Raw genomic sequence first — 14,694 nt, 5'->3', positions numbered from 1 at the left:
GTTCTCTTTATACGCAAGTAATGATAGACGAGATGGAAGTTTAGTCAATTGAATAAGTATCAGATGGTAAGTACCATTACAAAGGGGAATTGTTTTTTTTTTCAGATTGCCCATCCCTATCATATTTGAACGTTGTTGGGCTTTCACCATTTTGGCTACACACAAAAGACAGTTCTTACAACTGCCAATTAGTATGAATCTCATGCGTTTATCTTGTTATATGCTCGAAAAGGAAAAGCATTCAGATTACAAGCCAGCAAACATGGCTTAGGTATCCCTAACAAAGATATGAACGTACCGCATTTAAATAATCAAGCAAAGTGGTTTTCGGTACCGAATTTCTGAAACCCGTAATGTACCAAACGTTGTTAGGAGAAGTCTGTAGTGCTCTGTAGCATTTCCCAAGTTATAAGTATAGGAATTAGTGGTTAGTAGGATGAATTAGAATAGAAAAAATCTATTGGGACAAATATGTGTAGGAAATCATCGATGGGACAAACAGACTTGGTATGGTTTTTCAAGATTTTCGGAACAAACATTGTTATTTTTAAAAGTTTTTCAAAAATATACGTGAAAATAGACTCATTGGTGATAAGAAATGAAAATCGACCAAAAGTAACATGGGACAATTATGCGTAGAACGGCAGTATAGCAGCTGTGTAACTTTAGAAATCGATCGGTGAAAATATATTTTCACGCCCGACTTTTAATGATTCAACAAAATTGTTCGTTTTTAGCACAAGTTACCAAAATCGAGCAATGCAAGACCGAGTCAAAATTGAACAGGGTCTATACTGCCGCTATTCGCATAATAGTCCTATGTAAAATTTGCGAATCCTATGTAAATTTTGCGAAAATGGGTCCATTTTGGCATGTGTTTAGGACTGTTATGCGAATAGCGGCAGTATAGTTATTAACTGGAAAATATGCAAAGAGGATTTCGAAATAACTAGAAAAAGTGAAACAAGAAATAACAAAAAATGTGTGAGAATTATATCACAAGATAAAATAATTAGTAAGTTCACAGTGAGTCTATTAAAAATTATAATTAGTAAAATTTACAATAAGATGGACAATTTTAATGCAGAGAAGATGAGAAAGTGATATAAATGAAAGCTATAAAAATATCAAATTGGTACTTTAGAACATAACACACAAAAAAGTTAGTGCAATAGAATAATAGACAAAATGAATACTACAGTGATACAAAAACAAAGGGAAACAGAACAGAAAATTATCAAATAATAGAGTACTGAAATAAAGAAATATTGAATGAAAATTTTAAAGAAACTATACATATAAAAATAGGGTTTTGTCTGACTGTCTATCTGATCCATGTAGACTTGGAAATGACTGAGCCGATCGGCGTGAAAATTTGAATGTAGGGGTTTTCGGGGCCGAGAAAAGTTCTTATGATGGTTTAAGACCCCTACCTCCTTTGAAAGGGAGGGTTTTCATAGAAATGAAATACAAATTTTGTATTACTCGATATCTAATAAAGAAAATGGAACCAAATTTAGCATGTTGGTGTTTCCAGAAGCAATAAATATTGTTGTAGCAAAAAGCCACCCCTCCTTCATCGGAAAGGGAGGGCTCCCATTCTAATGAAACATAAATTTCTTTCTTACTCGAGAACTAATCGGGCAAATGGGACTAAATTTGACATGTGGAGATTTCTGAGGGCAAGATATGTTTTTATGGCAGTTTAATACCCCTGCCTCCTCTGGAAGGGCTTCCATAGAAATGAAACACAAATTTCCACATAACTCGAGAACTAATCAGGTAAGTGAAGAGTGATGATATTAGAGTACAAGAAACGTCTCTTCATGGTTCGACACCCTTCCTTCTCTAGAGAGAGGTGGGGTCCCAAACAAATAAAAGTCATATTTCACTAATTTTCTTCGGAAAACAGTTAAAAATGATTGGGATGATGCACAGAAGGCAAAAATCGACCTCGGACACCATTTTTTGACGTAGGACTACATCTTTGTTTTCTATACTAGATTACGTTTTGTGAAATTGAAAATGTAACTGGCAAATGTTGCGTCAGATTTTAAACGAATATAGCAAGCGAATGAATTAATGCATATTAGTCATTTATGTGTCGGTGGATAGATAAAATGTGTGACAATTGTTTGTTATAAGGTATAACATTGTTGCTTTACTGCTTAGTGGTGAAAAAAGGAGAAAAATTCCAAGGTCAAGCTTTCGCATAAATTTCCCTCGCTATTGGCTTGCTTCCCGAGCACGGAAAACAATAACATGGACGGAATAAATTCCACTGCCTACATATTTTGACTCAACAAAATGTTTTGTTCCGTTTGTCTTTCTCAAAACTGCGTGGCCACGCCCTCATGGCAAAAATTTACGCTGAACTCGATACAAAAGACTGCGTGTAGAAAATTCAGCTTCAGTCTAGTTTGTCACACAATAGCGAGTGGAGTATTTTGCTGGCACAGCTACTGAAGGGCACAGCGGAGAGCAATATTCAATGCTACCGATGGTGCGATCATCAGCGTACAGTAGCACGAATTTCTAACTGAAGATTATGAAATCGGTTCTTTTTAGAACCATAGATGCTTTAGATAAGAGTTATGAGAATTTTCGCAACTACTGCTAGTGTAAAATTTTCATGTATTCATGCATCGTTAGCTTTACAATAACGACTATCAAATATAAACGGTATTGTTGCCTATGAACAGTTTATCGTAGCATATAATATATACATTTAGTACTACGTCACCATTTCATACAACCCCTAAGACTGTATAGCTTGTAGTATTTTTACTAAGATGGCGACTTTTGTTCGCTGGAAAACAGCCCAAAATGGCTGAACACCACACAGTATGAATATTTCCGGAACTACAATAATACACAATGGTGAAAAATCGACTCAACATGACATTTTTAAATCCAAAATGGCCACTTCCGATTACTGGAAAACAACCCAAAATGGCCGAATATCACCCAATATGGATATTTCCTGACCCAGAATGATGTCTGGAGGCTAGAAGTTGATTCCGCATGCCCTTCTAAATCAAGGATAACGGCTTCCGGTTTCTGGATAACAGCCTAGCGACCGAATACCACCCAATATGGGTATATCCGGTACCAGAATAATACCCAGAGGGCAGAAATTAACTCCTAATGCCATTTTGAGACTGGAAATGACACCTTTCGGTTTCTAGAAAATAGCCAAAAATTACCGAATGCCACCTTATATCGATATTGTCGGAATTAGAATTTCGTCTAGAGTTCATAAACTAATTCCACATGCTTTCTCGAAAGCTAAGATGACGACTGCCGGTTTCTAGAAAACAACTCAAAATGACCGAATAACTCCCAATATGGGTATTTCCGAAATCGTGATGATGCATATTTTTCTGTTCCCATCATATAACGTAATGATTTCTCAATTTTTTGTAATTCTTTTTGTTTTTGTTTCAAGCCAGTATTTCTTTCCTTTAACTATTCATTTTCTAATAGCCTAAAATAGCGAAGCGGAACTAAGTTTCCCGAGTCAGCTGGTTTCTGTTACGCGAGATTGATAAAAATAGATTAGTGAAAATAAATTCAATTAAATTTTAAAAAATTTTTAAACTGGAAATCTTGCCAATTTAAAGGTCAATAACATAGGCTCACTTCAAAAGCTTAAACCGAAAAAAATAGAAAGATTATAGCTGTTCAACCATACCTGTGAATTTTGGTGTCCCTAGCCACTTACTTTTCTTTAGAGGCTTGAATGAGTTTTCTCGTAAACATAACGTTGAAACCACGAACCCGACGAGCAATTCCTATGCGAACTCTCCCGCGAGCTGACACGTTTTGGTGATGACTGGGGGCATCAAAATTCATAGGAATGGTTGAAAAGCTATAATATTTTTTTCCGGTTGAAGCTTTTGGAGTGCACTTTTTTCCAGTTTGTTAATAATAAAATTTGAAAAATAATTTATAGGTACTCTTTATAAATTTAGAAACTCCATAAATTGGACTATTAAAACACTAGGAAATTGGAACAATAATATATTAGAATAATAGAAAAAAGAGTGAATGAATTATTAAATAAAACACGCCCTCAGTGCTCTAGGATCAACGCTAGACGATATTAACAAAAAAAATTCCAAAAATTAAAATAAATAAAAAAAATATTAATAATAAATTGAACGTAAAATCTAAAAAGAATCCAAAAATATGAAGAGAAAATTAGGATGAAAAGTAAAAGTAAGTAAGAGTAAAAGTTAATATTAAACCTGGCGAGAGAAGAGAAAAAAATTAAGAAAAAGCAAACCAACAGAAAAAATATTAAAAAGTTGAAAATGATTGGAAACAGGAAAACGACAAAACTAAAAAGTTCAATGAAGAAACAAATATTGGCAGTAAAAAAATACTGAAACACAAGAAATAATGATCTGAAAACTGATTGTAGGTAAAATTTTGAGTTGAAAGAATAGAATTAATCATTCGTAAAACGAGAGAAAATTATAGAAGTAGTTTATTGGGATAATAGAGCTAGGAGATAATAAAATAAGAAAAAAAACAACAAAATAATGAAACACAGAAAGTCTACAACATCACTTGGATAATTGATAGAATAGACTAATGGGATATTGCACAGATAGAATATTGAAAATATTTATAATTAGGGATTTGAAGAAAATAGGAGTTTGAATAACTAAAGAAATGCAAAAAGAAATTTTAAGAACTGGGTTAAAGTAAAATTTCAATCAGAACAGAAATGTTGAAAAAATCCAAAGTTAAAACAAAAGAAACCTGACCAAAAACAAAAAGAATTACAGAAATTCGGGAAATCATCATTTATATAAATTAAACAGAAAATTATAACAAGATAACAGAACAAAAAGTTTACAGAATAGGAAGAAATTTGAACTTTCGAAGATAAAGCCTGTAGTACACTCTTTGTCTAATGGTCAAATATTTGACCTTCTGACATAATGGTCAAATTTATTTGACATCATGGTTGTTGTTTGCCCGTGTTTGCCCCATGTTAAATTGGAGAGTGACAAATAATTATCTTTGACCAAATTTTTATCCGTCAAAAAGTGCCAAATATTTGACGCTTGGTCAAAGAGGGTAATACAGGCTTAAGAGACACTAAAACACAATAAAATTGCACTAGTGCACTAGTGAATCAATTGACAAACAGAATAGCTGAATACTGAAATAAAAAAGCATGCCTTTGGTGGTTTGAAATTGTCAGATTTTGTGTCAAATAGTCTTCAGTTACGGGAATTGTTAGTTTTCTCATACAATTCCGAAAAACCGCGACTGAAGCGTTTCGATAGTTAAATAATGTTTAAGACAATTTTGCTTTCAACGAAACAACGTATCGTAATTGATTCCGTCGCTTTAGAGACGGCAATTTCAGTGTTGACGACTGTCCGCTAGGGCGTCCCAAGAAAATCGATGTTGAAAAAGTCAAGGTGCTCAGCCCTAAATTGAAAGATAAGGTTATTTATAGCATTTTTGTAGAACATTTCGACTTTCTAAAAAATTGTTTTCAGGTTGCCCAAACATGATTTATGAAAAAATGGCTTCTTCAAGCTACAAACCCACTCTTTAGCAGTTTTTTCAATTCTGTTCGATTCCTAAATTTTTCCATATTTTTCTTGTTTTTGTAGGGTTGCTTCTGAATATTTTGCATGGTTCAGTTCAGCATTGTATTCAGTTATTCGACTTCCAGAGCCCATTAAACATCACAGAAAAATTAATAAAATTAATAAATTAATAAACCTTTCAAAACGCAAATAAATAAAAATTTTGTTCAATAACTGAAATTTTCTTTGCAAAGCGGGATTTATGACGAAAATTTACGTGAAAAAAAAACTTGATAACTTATCGGGGAGCTGAGATATTGGAGTTTTTATATGTGATGGAAAACTATGCATTTTAACAAATAATTGTGTTTTTAGTGCCCTCTAATAGAAAACTCAATGTTGCTCGTAATATGTAAGAGATAGAAACATGATGTCTTCGGTAAAGTTTCTTGTTTTAAGAGAACCTAAAACTTAGCCAATGACACCTTGCGTCTATCTTATTCTGATTAAAAAGTAATTTTTTTATCTCACTCATTGGTGGATTGATCATCCATTTTTCTACATTAAAAGATGCATTTTGGAATATTCTGAAACTTCTCCGAACATATCTTATGGCTATAATCAGCATTTGATTCACTATTTACTATTTAGGAAATTATTCGCACAAACGGCGGAATAAAACACTGTGCAATGGAGACATTGAGCTTTAGTGGCATTTTTGACAAAATGCATAGTTTTCATCACATGTAATACGCCAATATCTCAGCCCCTCGATAACATATCAGGGATCTTTTTGCATGTAAACTTTCTTCTTGAATCCCGCTTTGCAATGGAAGTTTCAGTTCTTGATAAAAAAATTTTTTAGTTTGTGTTTTGAAGGGTTTTATCTAAAAATTATGAGAAAAATTAACCTTTTTGTGTTGTTCAATGGGCTTTGAGAGTCAAATAATTGAATGCGATGCTGAACTACCCTACAAAAATAAAAAAATATACGGAAAAATGAAGGAATCGAACAGAATTGAAAAAACAGCAGAAAGAGTGGGTTTGTAGCTTGAAAAAGTAATTTTTTCATATATCACGTTTGGGCAACCTGAAAACAATTTTATAGAAAGTCGAAATATTCTACAAAAACGCTATAAATAACCTTATCTTTCAATTTAGGGCTGAGCATCTTGACTTTTTCAACATTGATTTTTTTGGGACAGCCTACACTCCGCGTGAAGGAATGCCAAAAACCTTCGAAGAAAGAAGGAATTACTCTATGAAGATCTATGCCTACAGAAGAAGCAGTTTGCTTCGGTGTTATAAGTTACCCACCGAGGCATTTGCAAGCAAAAAATGGATTCATTACAGTAACTCAAAGAAAATATAGTGTTGACGACTGCTCGGTCATGCTCCTACGTTGTTGGCTGACCGAAAATACACTCCGGTATGGTTGTGCTGCGTAGTATGAGCTGTTCAATACGAACTATTGATGAGATAAAGCTGAACACTGCGCAAAAGAAAAAAAAAAACACAAAATACGAGCAGGGGCTCGAAAAAGTGATTCTACTACATGACAACTCTCCGACTCATACTGCTGAAGTGGCTAAAACTCACAAAGAAATGCCTAAATAGAAAGTTGTACCCCACTCGCTATATTCCCTAGATATTATGCTGTCCTATTATTACGTAACGTAACGGGTTTTGAGCTCTGTCAGATAGATAGGACAAAGTTGTATCTGCTCGAATGATTTATAGGTAACTATTTTTTCAAAATAGAGTTGCATTCTTTTTTAAAAGTAGTTGAAGTAGTGTTTATAAGACGACCGCAAATTTAACGAAAAATCATGTCAATATATTTTTTGCCATAGGTTTATTGGGGTTAATCAGCAGTAAATTTTAGTGATAGCTTTTTTAAATTTTTTTTTTTGCAATTGATTGGTAAAGAAGGGTTGATTGATCGATGACCAAATGGCTAAAAGCAAATCCGGACATGTTCAGCGAAACAGTGCAGTGTACTTAAGAATGAAGGGAATCCATTGAAAATGGACTGAGTTTTAGGAATTTAAAGGAGGACAATTTTCGTGACGATCTCGATGCTATTTGGGTTTTCAATTTATACCACTATATGTATATATGGCCGCTCGTTCGGACTTAACTAAGGGAAAGAAACTCTGTTTGAGTAGACTAACAAATCAGTACATCAGCCGTTTGTGTGCGAGAGGCCGCCGCTTCCGATGGCGAGTCGGCGGCTCGGACTGCGGAGTTGTTAATCATTAAGCGCGCGACCTATTTTAATTTTTAATAGACTTTCTGATGCGAAATGGATGTCGCAAATCCGGGACAGATAGTCACGATAAATGGATATAAGCGATCATACAACATCGTATTCGGCATTGCGTCCATTCGGCCTTGCATCCATTCGGCCTCGCGTCTGTATGTCAAGCATATGCCTAGCGTCCGTATGCCTCGTGTCCCGTCCCTGTAGGACGTAATTCTACGTCAAAAACACGATAGTTGAGCTCCCAAAACAAAACATTTGACAACGTTTATTATGAAACTTTTGGCACTGAGGTGTTACGAAAAAAAAAACAACCGCAAAAACTTGTAATAAAAGGAGCAGCAAAAAAACTAACGTTATGATTTAGCGAATAGAAAACTTGTTATTGATGCAATAAAATTATTATAGGATATAAGTATAGCTGCTTGGCCACGGATTTCAATCTCGGTCAAGGTATTGAATAGTTCCATGATAATATTTAAAGAAGAAGAAAAGAGGCGAGAAAAACGATGGGTCAGAAAATAATAAAGCGATGCTGGTGCGATAATTTAGAAATACAGTAGAGACGGTAATAGGGTAATGCAAAGATGGTGGAAAAACTATAACGATTTGACAAAGAAATGATGACGAAAAGTTGAGAAAAGGAAAACATGAGGAATAATAAATAGCTCTCCAGATAACAGAGTGACAACGATAAATTTATAAAGAGATTATAGCAAGTAAAAAGATATAATAGTGATATAGTAGACGAACAGTAGAAAATTAATTACGAAATTACAAGAAAAAACGTAAGTAGAAGATATAAAAATGAAAAAAAAAGAAGTAAAACAATGAAAAAATGGAGTAATTATGGCAAAGGAATAGTAGCAGAAAGAATATGATAAAACGTTGAAAGAAATAGAAAAATAGAAAAAATGGATAAAATTGGTACAAATAGAGACACTATAGAAAGCTGATAGAGTTGGAGTAAAGTTTGTAGTTATATCAAAAAGAACAGTTTTAGAAATAATAACGAAACGATAAATATATTAAAGAAATGGTGAACTGTTTCTGAAGAGATTATAAAGAGTTGGTCGATATACTAGAACACTGTTGGATGCGAATACCCAAGTAATTATATAAGTTGTATCGCACTCTTTGGGTAATTTCCAAGAACAAAATTTTTAACAATACCTTTAATGGCACCATTAGCACTTCTTTTCAAGTACTCTGAGGTTACTTGCTAAGAAAATTGTATGTTATATGAAGACTTATGTTTCAGACACGACCGCATTGTTGACTAAGGTTGAACAATATTTCTGAGCTTGTGTGAAAGTTATTAGAGCCGGAGCCTTTCACAGAGCATTTGCTGGTTTCTATTTACAACAAGATGTATTGAAGGATTTGAGATAGCTTCAAGTATTTTTTTTTAAGCAAAATTTTCATTCAACAATATTTTTGAAAGCAAAACTTGGCGAATACAAAAATTTGCGAGGTAACAACATTTTTAATAGATGTAGTTTACTTACAAGAATCATCAATGGTACAAAACTTACTGGTTGATTCCACAATTTTGTGTCCATAATCAACAAATCCAGACTTTTATTGACTGTCAAATTAGCTGTTACTCACCATGATAATAAAAAACACAAACCCACCATCATTCATCACAACTACACTTTCCTGGCAACCCGTGCGCATCACTCGGCTTTGTGTTTATTCAAATTAGCCCTTTTTTCACTGGTCTTTTGTGTGCTTGGAGATTGTTTGTGTTCTTTCCTGCTAGCTATCCCTTCTTTCACCGAGCACGAGACTTGCAGCGAAAAAAAAGTATTAAAATTATGTTTCCACAACACACATTCTTCTCTGGTTGGTTGGTTGGCTGGCTGGTTGTGGGGTTTTTGTTCCACTCACCATCCCGCTCTAGAGCCCCACGACCCACGACATTGAGTCATTGCTGGTGTTGTTGTTGTGCCGAGGGCGGCTCTGATGACGGTGGTGGCAGTGGCATATTTATCTGCTTTTTCAAAAGGGCTTTGGCTTCTCGCAAAAATAGGTGGAGGAAAACGTTTTCATGTGCCACACACGGCATCCGAGGTGGGATGGAAAAGTTCGCGCGAAGCGGGACCAGGGGTTTTTTATCGCATGTGCTTCATTTTTATGTTATTCGATATTTATATGGCTGGTGGAGTGCAAATAAATAATGCTCTGGTGTAAAAAGTGTCTGCTATGGCGCGCACTTCTTAGGGATTCTTTTGTGTCAATAAAGACTTGAGAGTTTATTGAATATGAAGAATGTGTCAAATGAGGTAATATTTTTTTCTGGCAATATTGGGGCCGGAAAATGCGCGAGTTTCGCTGCAAATGCGAATTTTATCGCCTCAGATAGATGACTATCGATTCGCAATAACTCAGCCGTTTGTTTTTGGTTCCCTGGCGGAGAGCAGAGCCGTTATCGGATCCTATTTTGGCACTTATTTAGCTTTTGGTTTGATTTCAAGCGAGAAGGAACGCCGGGATCATTTTTCACTGCCACGAGTCAACCGATGGTTGTCCATAATTCACTCGTGATTGTGACACTATTTGGTCGCTTTTGGCCACGGCTTTGGACACCGAATCAAACTGGGGGGAGGGTGTGTTTTCTTCGGTTCAACCGCAATAATTTTCCAAAGGAACGCGCATTGGGGATTATCATTTTCCTCGCGTTTACCACCAGCGTCGCGACGGGTCGACAGGCCGCCGGACTCGACAAAGTGCACGTATTCTCGGTTGCTTGTGAGACGGCTGAGGAAGGACCCGTGCGCAGCAGGCAGGCAGGCATTTCCATTTTAATTTATTTAAATCTTTTCGCTCGAGACGCTTTTCGTGACGTTCCGTTTTCGCCTTTCTAGTTTTATTTTTAATTAAAGTTAATCCCCTTGATTCGATGTGTTTCCCTGGGGTTCGGGACCGGCTCGGTTCGGGCGGAGCACGCGTTCGTTATTCGAAATTATTTAAGATGTTTTGCTTTCGATTCGGTAGCCGGGATTAGGAGTCAACTTTGAACTATCTATTAATGTTTTTCCCCGTTCTCTCGGTTCACTTTCAGGTTCACAGTGAGTAGGAAGCATTCGCGTCCTGTGGGATTTCTCCTCGAGTAGGAAGAAAACAGAAAAACCAACAACGAAAGCCGCTGGTGAAGCAGCGAGCCAATTTTGAGACTCCGGTGATCCAAAACAGTCAAAACGATTTATCTCCGGCCGTACAAGGACATCTTCCCGGGCGGTGGCCATAACCAGTTAAGCTCGTTATATCCACAGTCCGTGATGGAACGGGGCGGCGGTGGAACGGGCAACGGTGGCCTGGATTCCATGGCCGATGCCAGTGGGCTGTGCCTGCAGGATCTCGTCAGTAATGGCGGAGGAGGCGGAGGCGGTGGTGGTGGAGGAGGAGGCGGTGGTGCGGTGACTAACGGTAATGGGGATCATCACATGCACCACAATCACAACAGCCATAACCATCACGGATCTTTGCACGATTCTGTCTCCGCGGGTGGAGTCAGCGTTAGTTCAGCTCTGACAAGCCTAATGAGTCCCGGAATCAACAGCGGACTCGGCCATCTACACCACGGAACGCCGGATCTCAGTGCGCATCACCACCATCACCAGCATCCGTCGTCGGTGCTACACGAGCCGCTGGAAAAGCTAAAGTGTAAGTAGAGAAAAATTTTTAACATTTCAAAAAATGGTGCAATAAATTCTGCACATACATCAGCTGCTGGGTTTCACGGGCGAACCCCGGGGTCCTCATCCTTGTCACTTGGTCACGCTCAATCTGGAGCGATTATTTGTCATTGTGTGGGCTTCGTGGCACTTGAATCCTGAATAGGAGTCAATTTTTCCCCGGCACCGTAGTCTTCGAGGTTCGGTTGGGATTCTTCACGGCTAATTGATCACCCTTCAACTTGTCCTGGGTGCGCGCGATGCGCGTTGTGGAAGCAACGGTTGGGATATGTTTCTCCTTGAAGATAATCATAAATAAACAAATTTTGGTTCGTTTTTCCGTCGGACAGCATCGTTGTCGGTAGGGGAAGCGGGGCAGGGAAGAAAAGTTGAGCAATTTGTTTCCCGACAGATTTTTCCCTCGCGTTTCGCTGGCTGCTGCACCGGGTGAGAGATGTTTTACGTGATATTTTTAATCCCTCGCTTCCTTTTGATACTTTTTGTGTATTTCGTCGAAGGGGAAGGGTGCGAATTTGCCTCCTGCTTTCTGGAGTGTTGAGAAAAGGGGCGATCGGTTGCAATACAGCAACGAGACAAGGCTAGAGAAATCGTGATCTAATTGAGCGCTATTATGTCGGTGTAATTTGTTTAATTGTGATAACACAATGCGATTACATCATCATCATCTGCATCATCATCCTTCCGTTTGGCTGTGGCCGAAATCGGATAATTATTATTGGATTACGCTTACAAGTGTCAGCGAAATGTTACCCTCAATGGTACTGCTACTGCAAATGCAGTAAATTATAGAAGGCAAAATGTTGATAATGTCAAAAATATCAAATTCTCAAAATATCAAAGATGACGATTTTTATACGATCTCTCAATGTCTTTTCGATATTCTCTTTTGCGTAAATTTTTGGAAGTATAATTTGTAGACGACTCAACAATGAAAACGATTTGCTAGCGCCTTCTACTGACTGCTGGCGTTTTTTTTTTATTTGTGAGGATTTTTGGAAAATTTTTATTGATTTTGTGACGACTTGTGACGACTGTAATTATTTGTCGCTATGATAGCTATAGGGCACAAACTAGAAAAAAATGAAAGATTATAGCTTTTTAACCATTCCTGAAAGCTGGATGTCCCTAGCAGTAATTGGACACGTCCGCATAACTGACGTAGAACTACGCATACTATTAACGAATGCATTGTTGAGAGTGTTTTAGTAATGAGTGATAAAGTCTAGGTACTGCCTGCTCAAATCATGAAACTCTTTATTAAATGAACGATCTACTCTATGAAAATAATACAACACTTTAAAGTAGTACTGCACTACTTTGTGTAGAAGACAATTTGCATATTTCGTGCCATACTAGAGTATGAAACATAAGTCTGTGATCGGGAACCTTCTCGTAGTTGTAAGAAATTTTATATTCATCAACCTATTATACCTAACTTCAACTAAGCAATATCCCAAATCGTCACGAAGACATCAATCCCCGTACTTCGCACATGCTAAGCGAGCGCTCTACCATCTGAGCTACATGCACGACGATAGAGAAGATTTTTGTACTACTGTACTAAATGTTGCCAGCTAAAAACAAATGAGAATAACAACGAATGGGTAATACAAAGGCGATGCTATATATTCGAATTTTCGTGCAAACGAACTGTTAACTATCTACCAATAGAATGTAATTAGGTTGACCAAAAGTAGGTTCTTTTAGAGTTCAGAGAGTGCACTTTCGGCTGAATAGGTATACTATTCTGTTGACCTTTTTTAAAAAAAGCTGAAAGCGACCAATCAGAGGACGTAATTTTCGTTTCAACAAGGCTTAACAATATACAATAGTCAACAATTTTCTGCACTCATGTGGATGTGTTTGTAATTTTCCAATCTATTGCTGCAAGTATGGAGATAATTCGTTGAAAACTAGACGACTTATAAGCATTCGAACAAGGATAAATTTCGTCCCTTTTCCGCTAATATGTTTTTATTTTATACCCTTATGTAGCAGGCTATAGAAAAACGTAGTTCTACATCAAAAAAGATATTTGGTATACTCTGACGACTTTATGGTTACTTTTCCTATCAGTTCTATATTGTTTTCCACTCTACGGTAAAATTTAAATTTCTATTTCAAAGTTTTTGAAGATCTTTTTAGAAGTTTTTATACATTTTTTATGAGTGTGTTTTTTCGATCCACCAATACCACAAAAGATCAAAACAATGCACAGTGGTCCAATAAGGCAAACAGTGGAACTTAATTCCATAGCGCTTTTCACCTTCATCCTAGTTTAATAGTGTCTTTGGTACAATTGTTTGTATAAATGACCAGCGTAATCGCCAATTTCAAAAAAATAAGAACAGTTTACTATACTAAAAATAATGAAATTAACATATTTGAGTTAAGAGATAGAAGAATAGTTTATTCAGAAAAGTTTGAGAATATTCAAAAATATAAAACTTTCTCGAACAAATGAATATCCTATCTTTTTTCGGTACAAAGTTATAAAGTATATTACATGGAACTTACTTAAAAGTTAGTTTTCTCTATTTAACTTTTGTTAGTTGCATTTTACACGAAAGTGTTGTTCGGAGGAATTGTTAGGGGAACACACAACACACATTTTAGCCAAAGACCATAAATCTCCAGGACTTTCCCTTAAAATGTTATATCGTATTGTAGCTTATTTTTTCGATAACTTCAAGAACGTAGAGGTTAAAAGGGGCATGTGGAATCAGCACATTTTAGGATATTTTTTCGAGAACTTTAACACCGTATATAATAAAGATTAGGTGGATTGGGACGGATGGAAATTATAATAGTTTTAGGCACTCGAGCTACACTTCGAGAAAAAGTGTTGACATCATGATTCCACTTACCCCTTTTTACTTTATACGTTCTTAAAGTTATCGAAAAAAAGCTAAAATATGCTATAACTTTATAACGAAAAGTCCTGGAGATGTGTGGCCTTCTATAAAAACGTGTGTTTTGTAGGCACAAATGCATCTTCAGAGCAACGTTTTCTTGTAAAATATAACTAACAAAAGTTAAGTATAAAAAACTAACTTTTAAGTAACTTTTATAGAAAAAACTCTGTAACTCTGTACCCAATAAAAAGATGAATTTTATTTGTTCAGCAAAGTTTCATATTTTTGCACGTTCTAAAACTTTGCTGAATAAGTCATTC

General features: G+C 36.3%; 1 protein-coding gene across 2 annotated transcripts in view; it reads left to right on the top strand.

The window, feature by feature from the left end:
* The window catches only part of LOC129718373 (pituitary homeobox homolog Ptx1), a 166,139-nt gene that overhangs the window by 69,336 nt on the left and 82,109 nt on the right, over positions 1-14,694 (top strand). For both annotated transcript variants that reach the window (XM_055669109.1, XM_055669108.1), the window contains one exon: positions 10,886-11,487. In XM_055669109.1, the coding sequence (XP_055525084.1) occupies positions 11,103-11,487 (385 nt within the window). In that variant the 5' untranslated portion in view covers positions 10,886-11,102. The remainder of the gene's footprint in view (positions 1-10,885; positions 11,488-14,694) is intronic.

Source organism: Wyeomyia smithii, chromosome 1 (genome assembly GCF_029784165.1).
Source record: "Wyeomyia smithii strain HCP4-BCI-WySm-NY-G18 chromosome 1, ASM2978416v1, whole genome shotgun sequence".
Classification (NCBI taxonomy): domain Eukaryota; kingdom Metazoa; phylum Arthropoda; class Insecta; order Diptera; family Culicidae; genus Wyeomyia; species Wyeomyia smithii.
The sequence above is the reverse complement of the archived record's forward strand: the minus strand, read 5'-3'. Positions and strand labels throughout refer to the sequence as shown.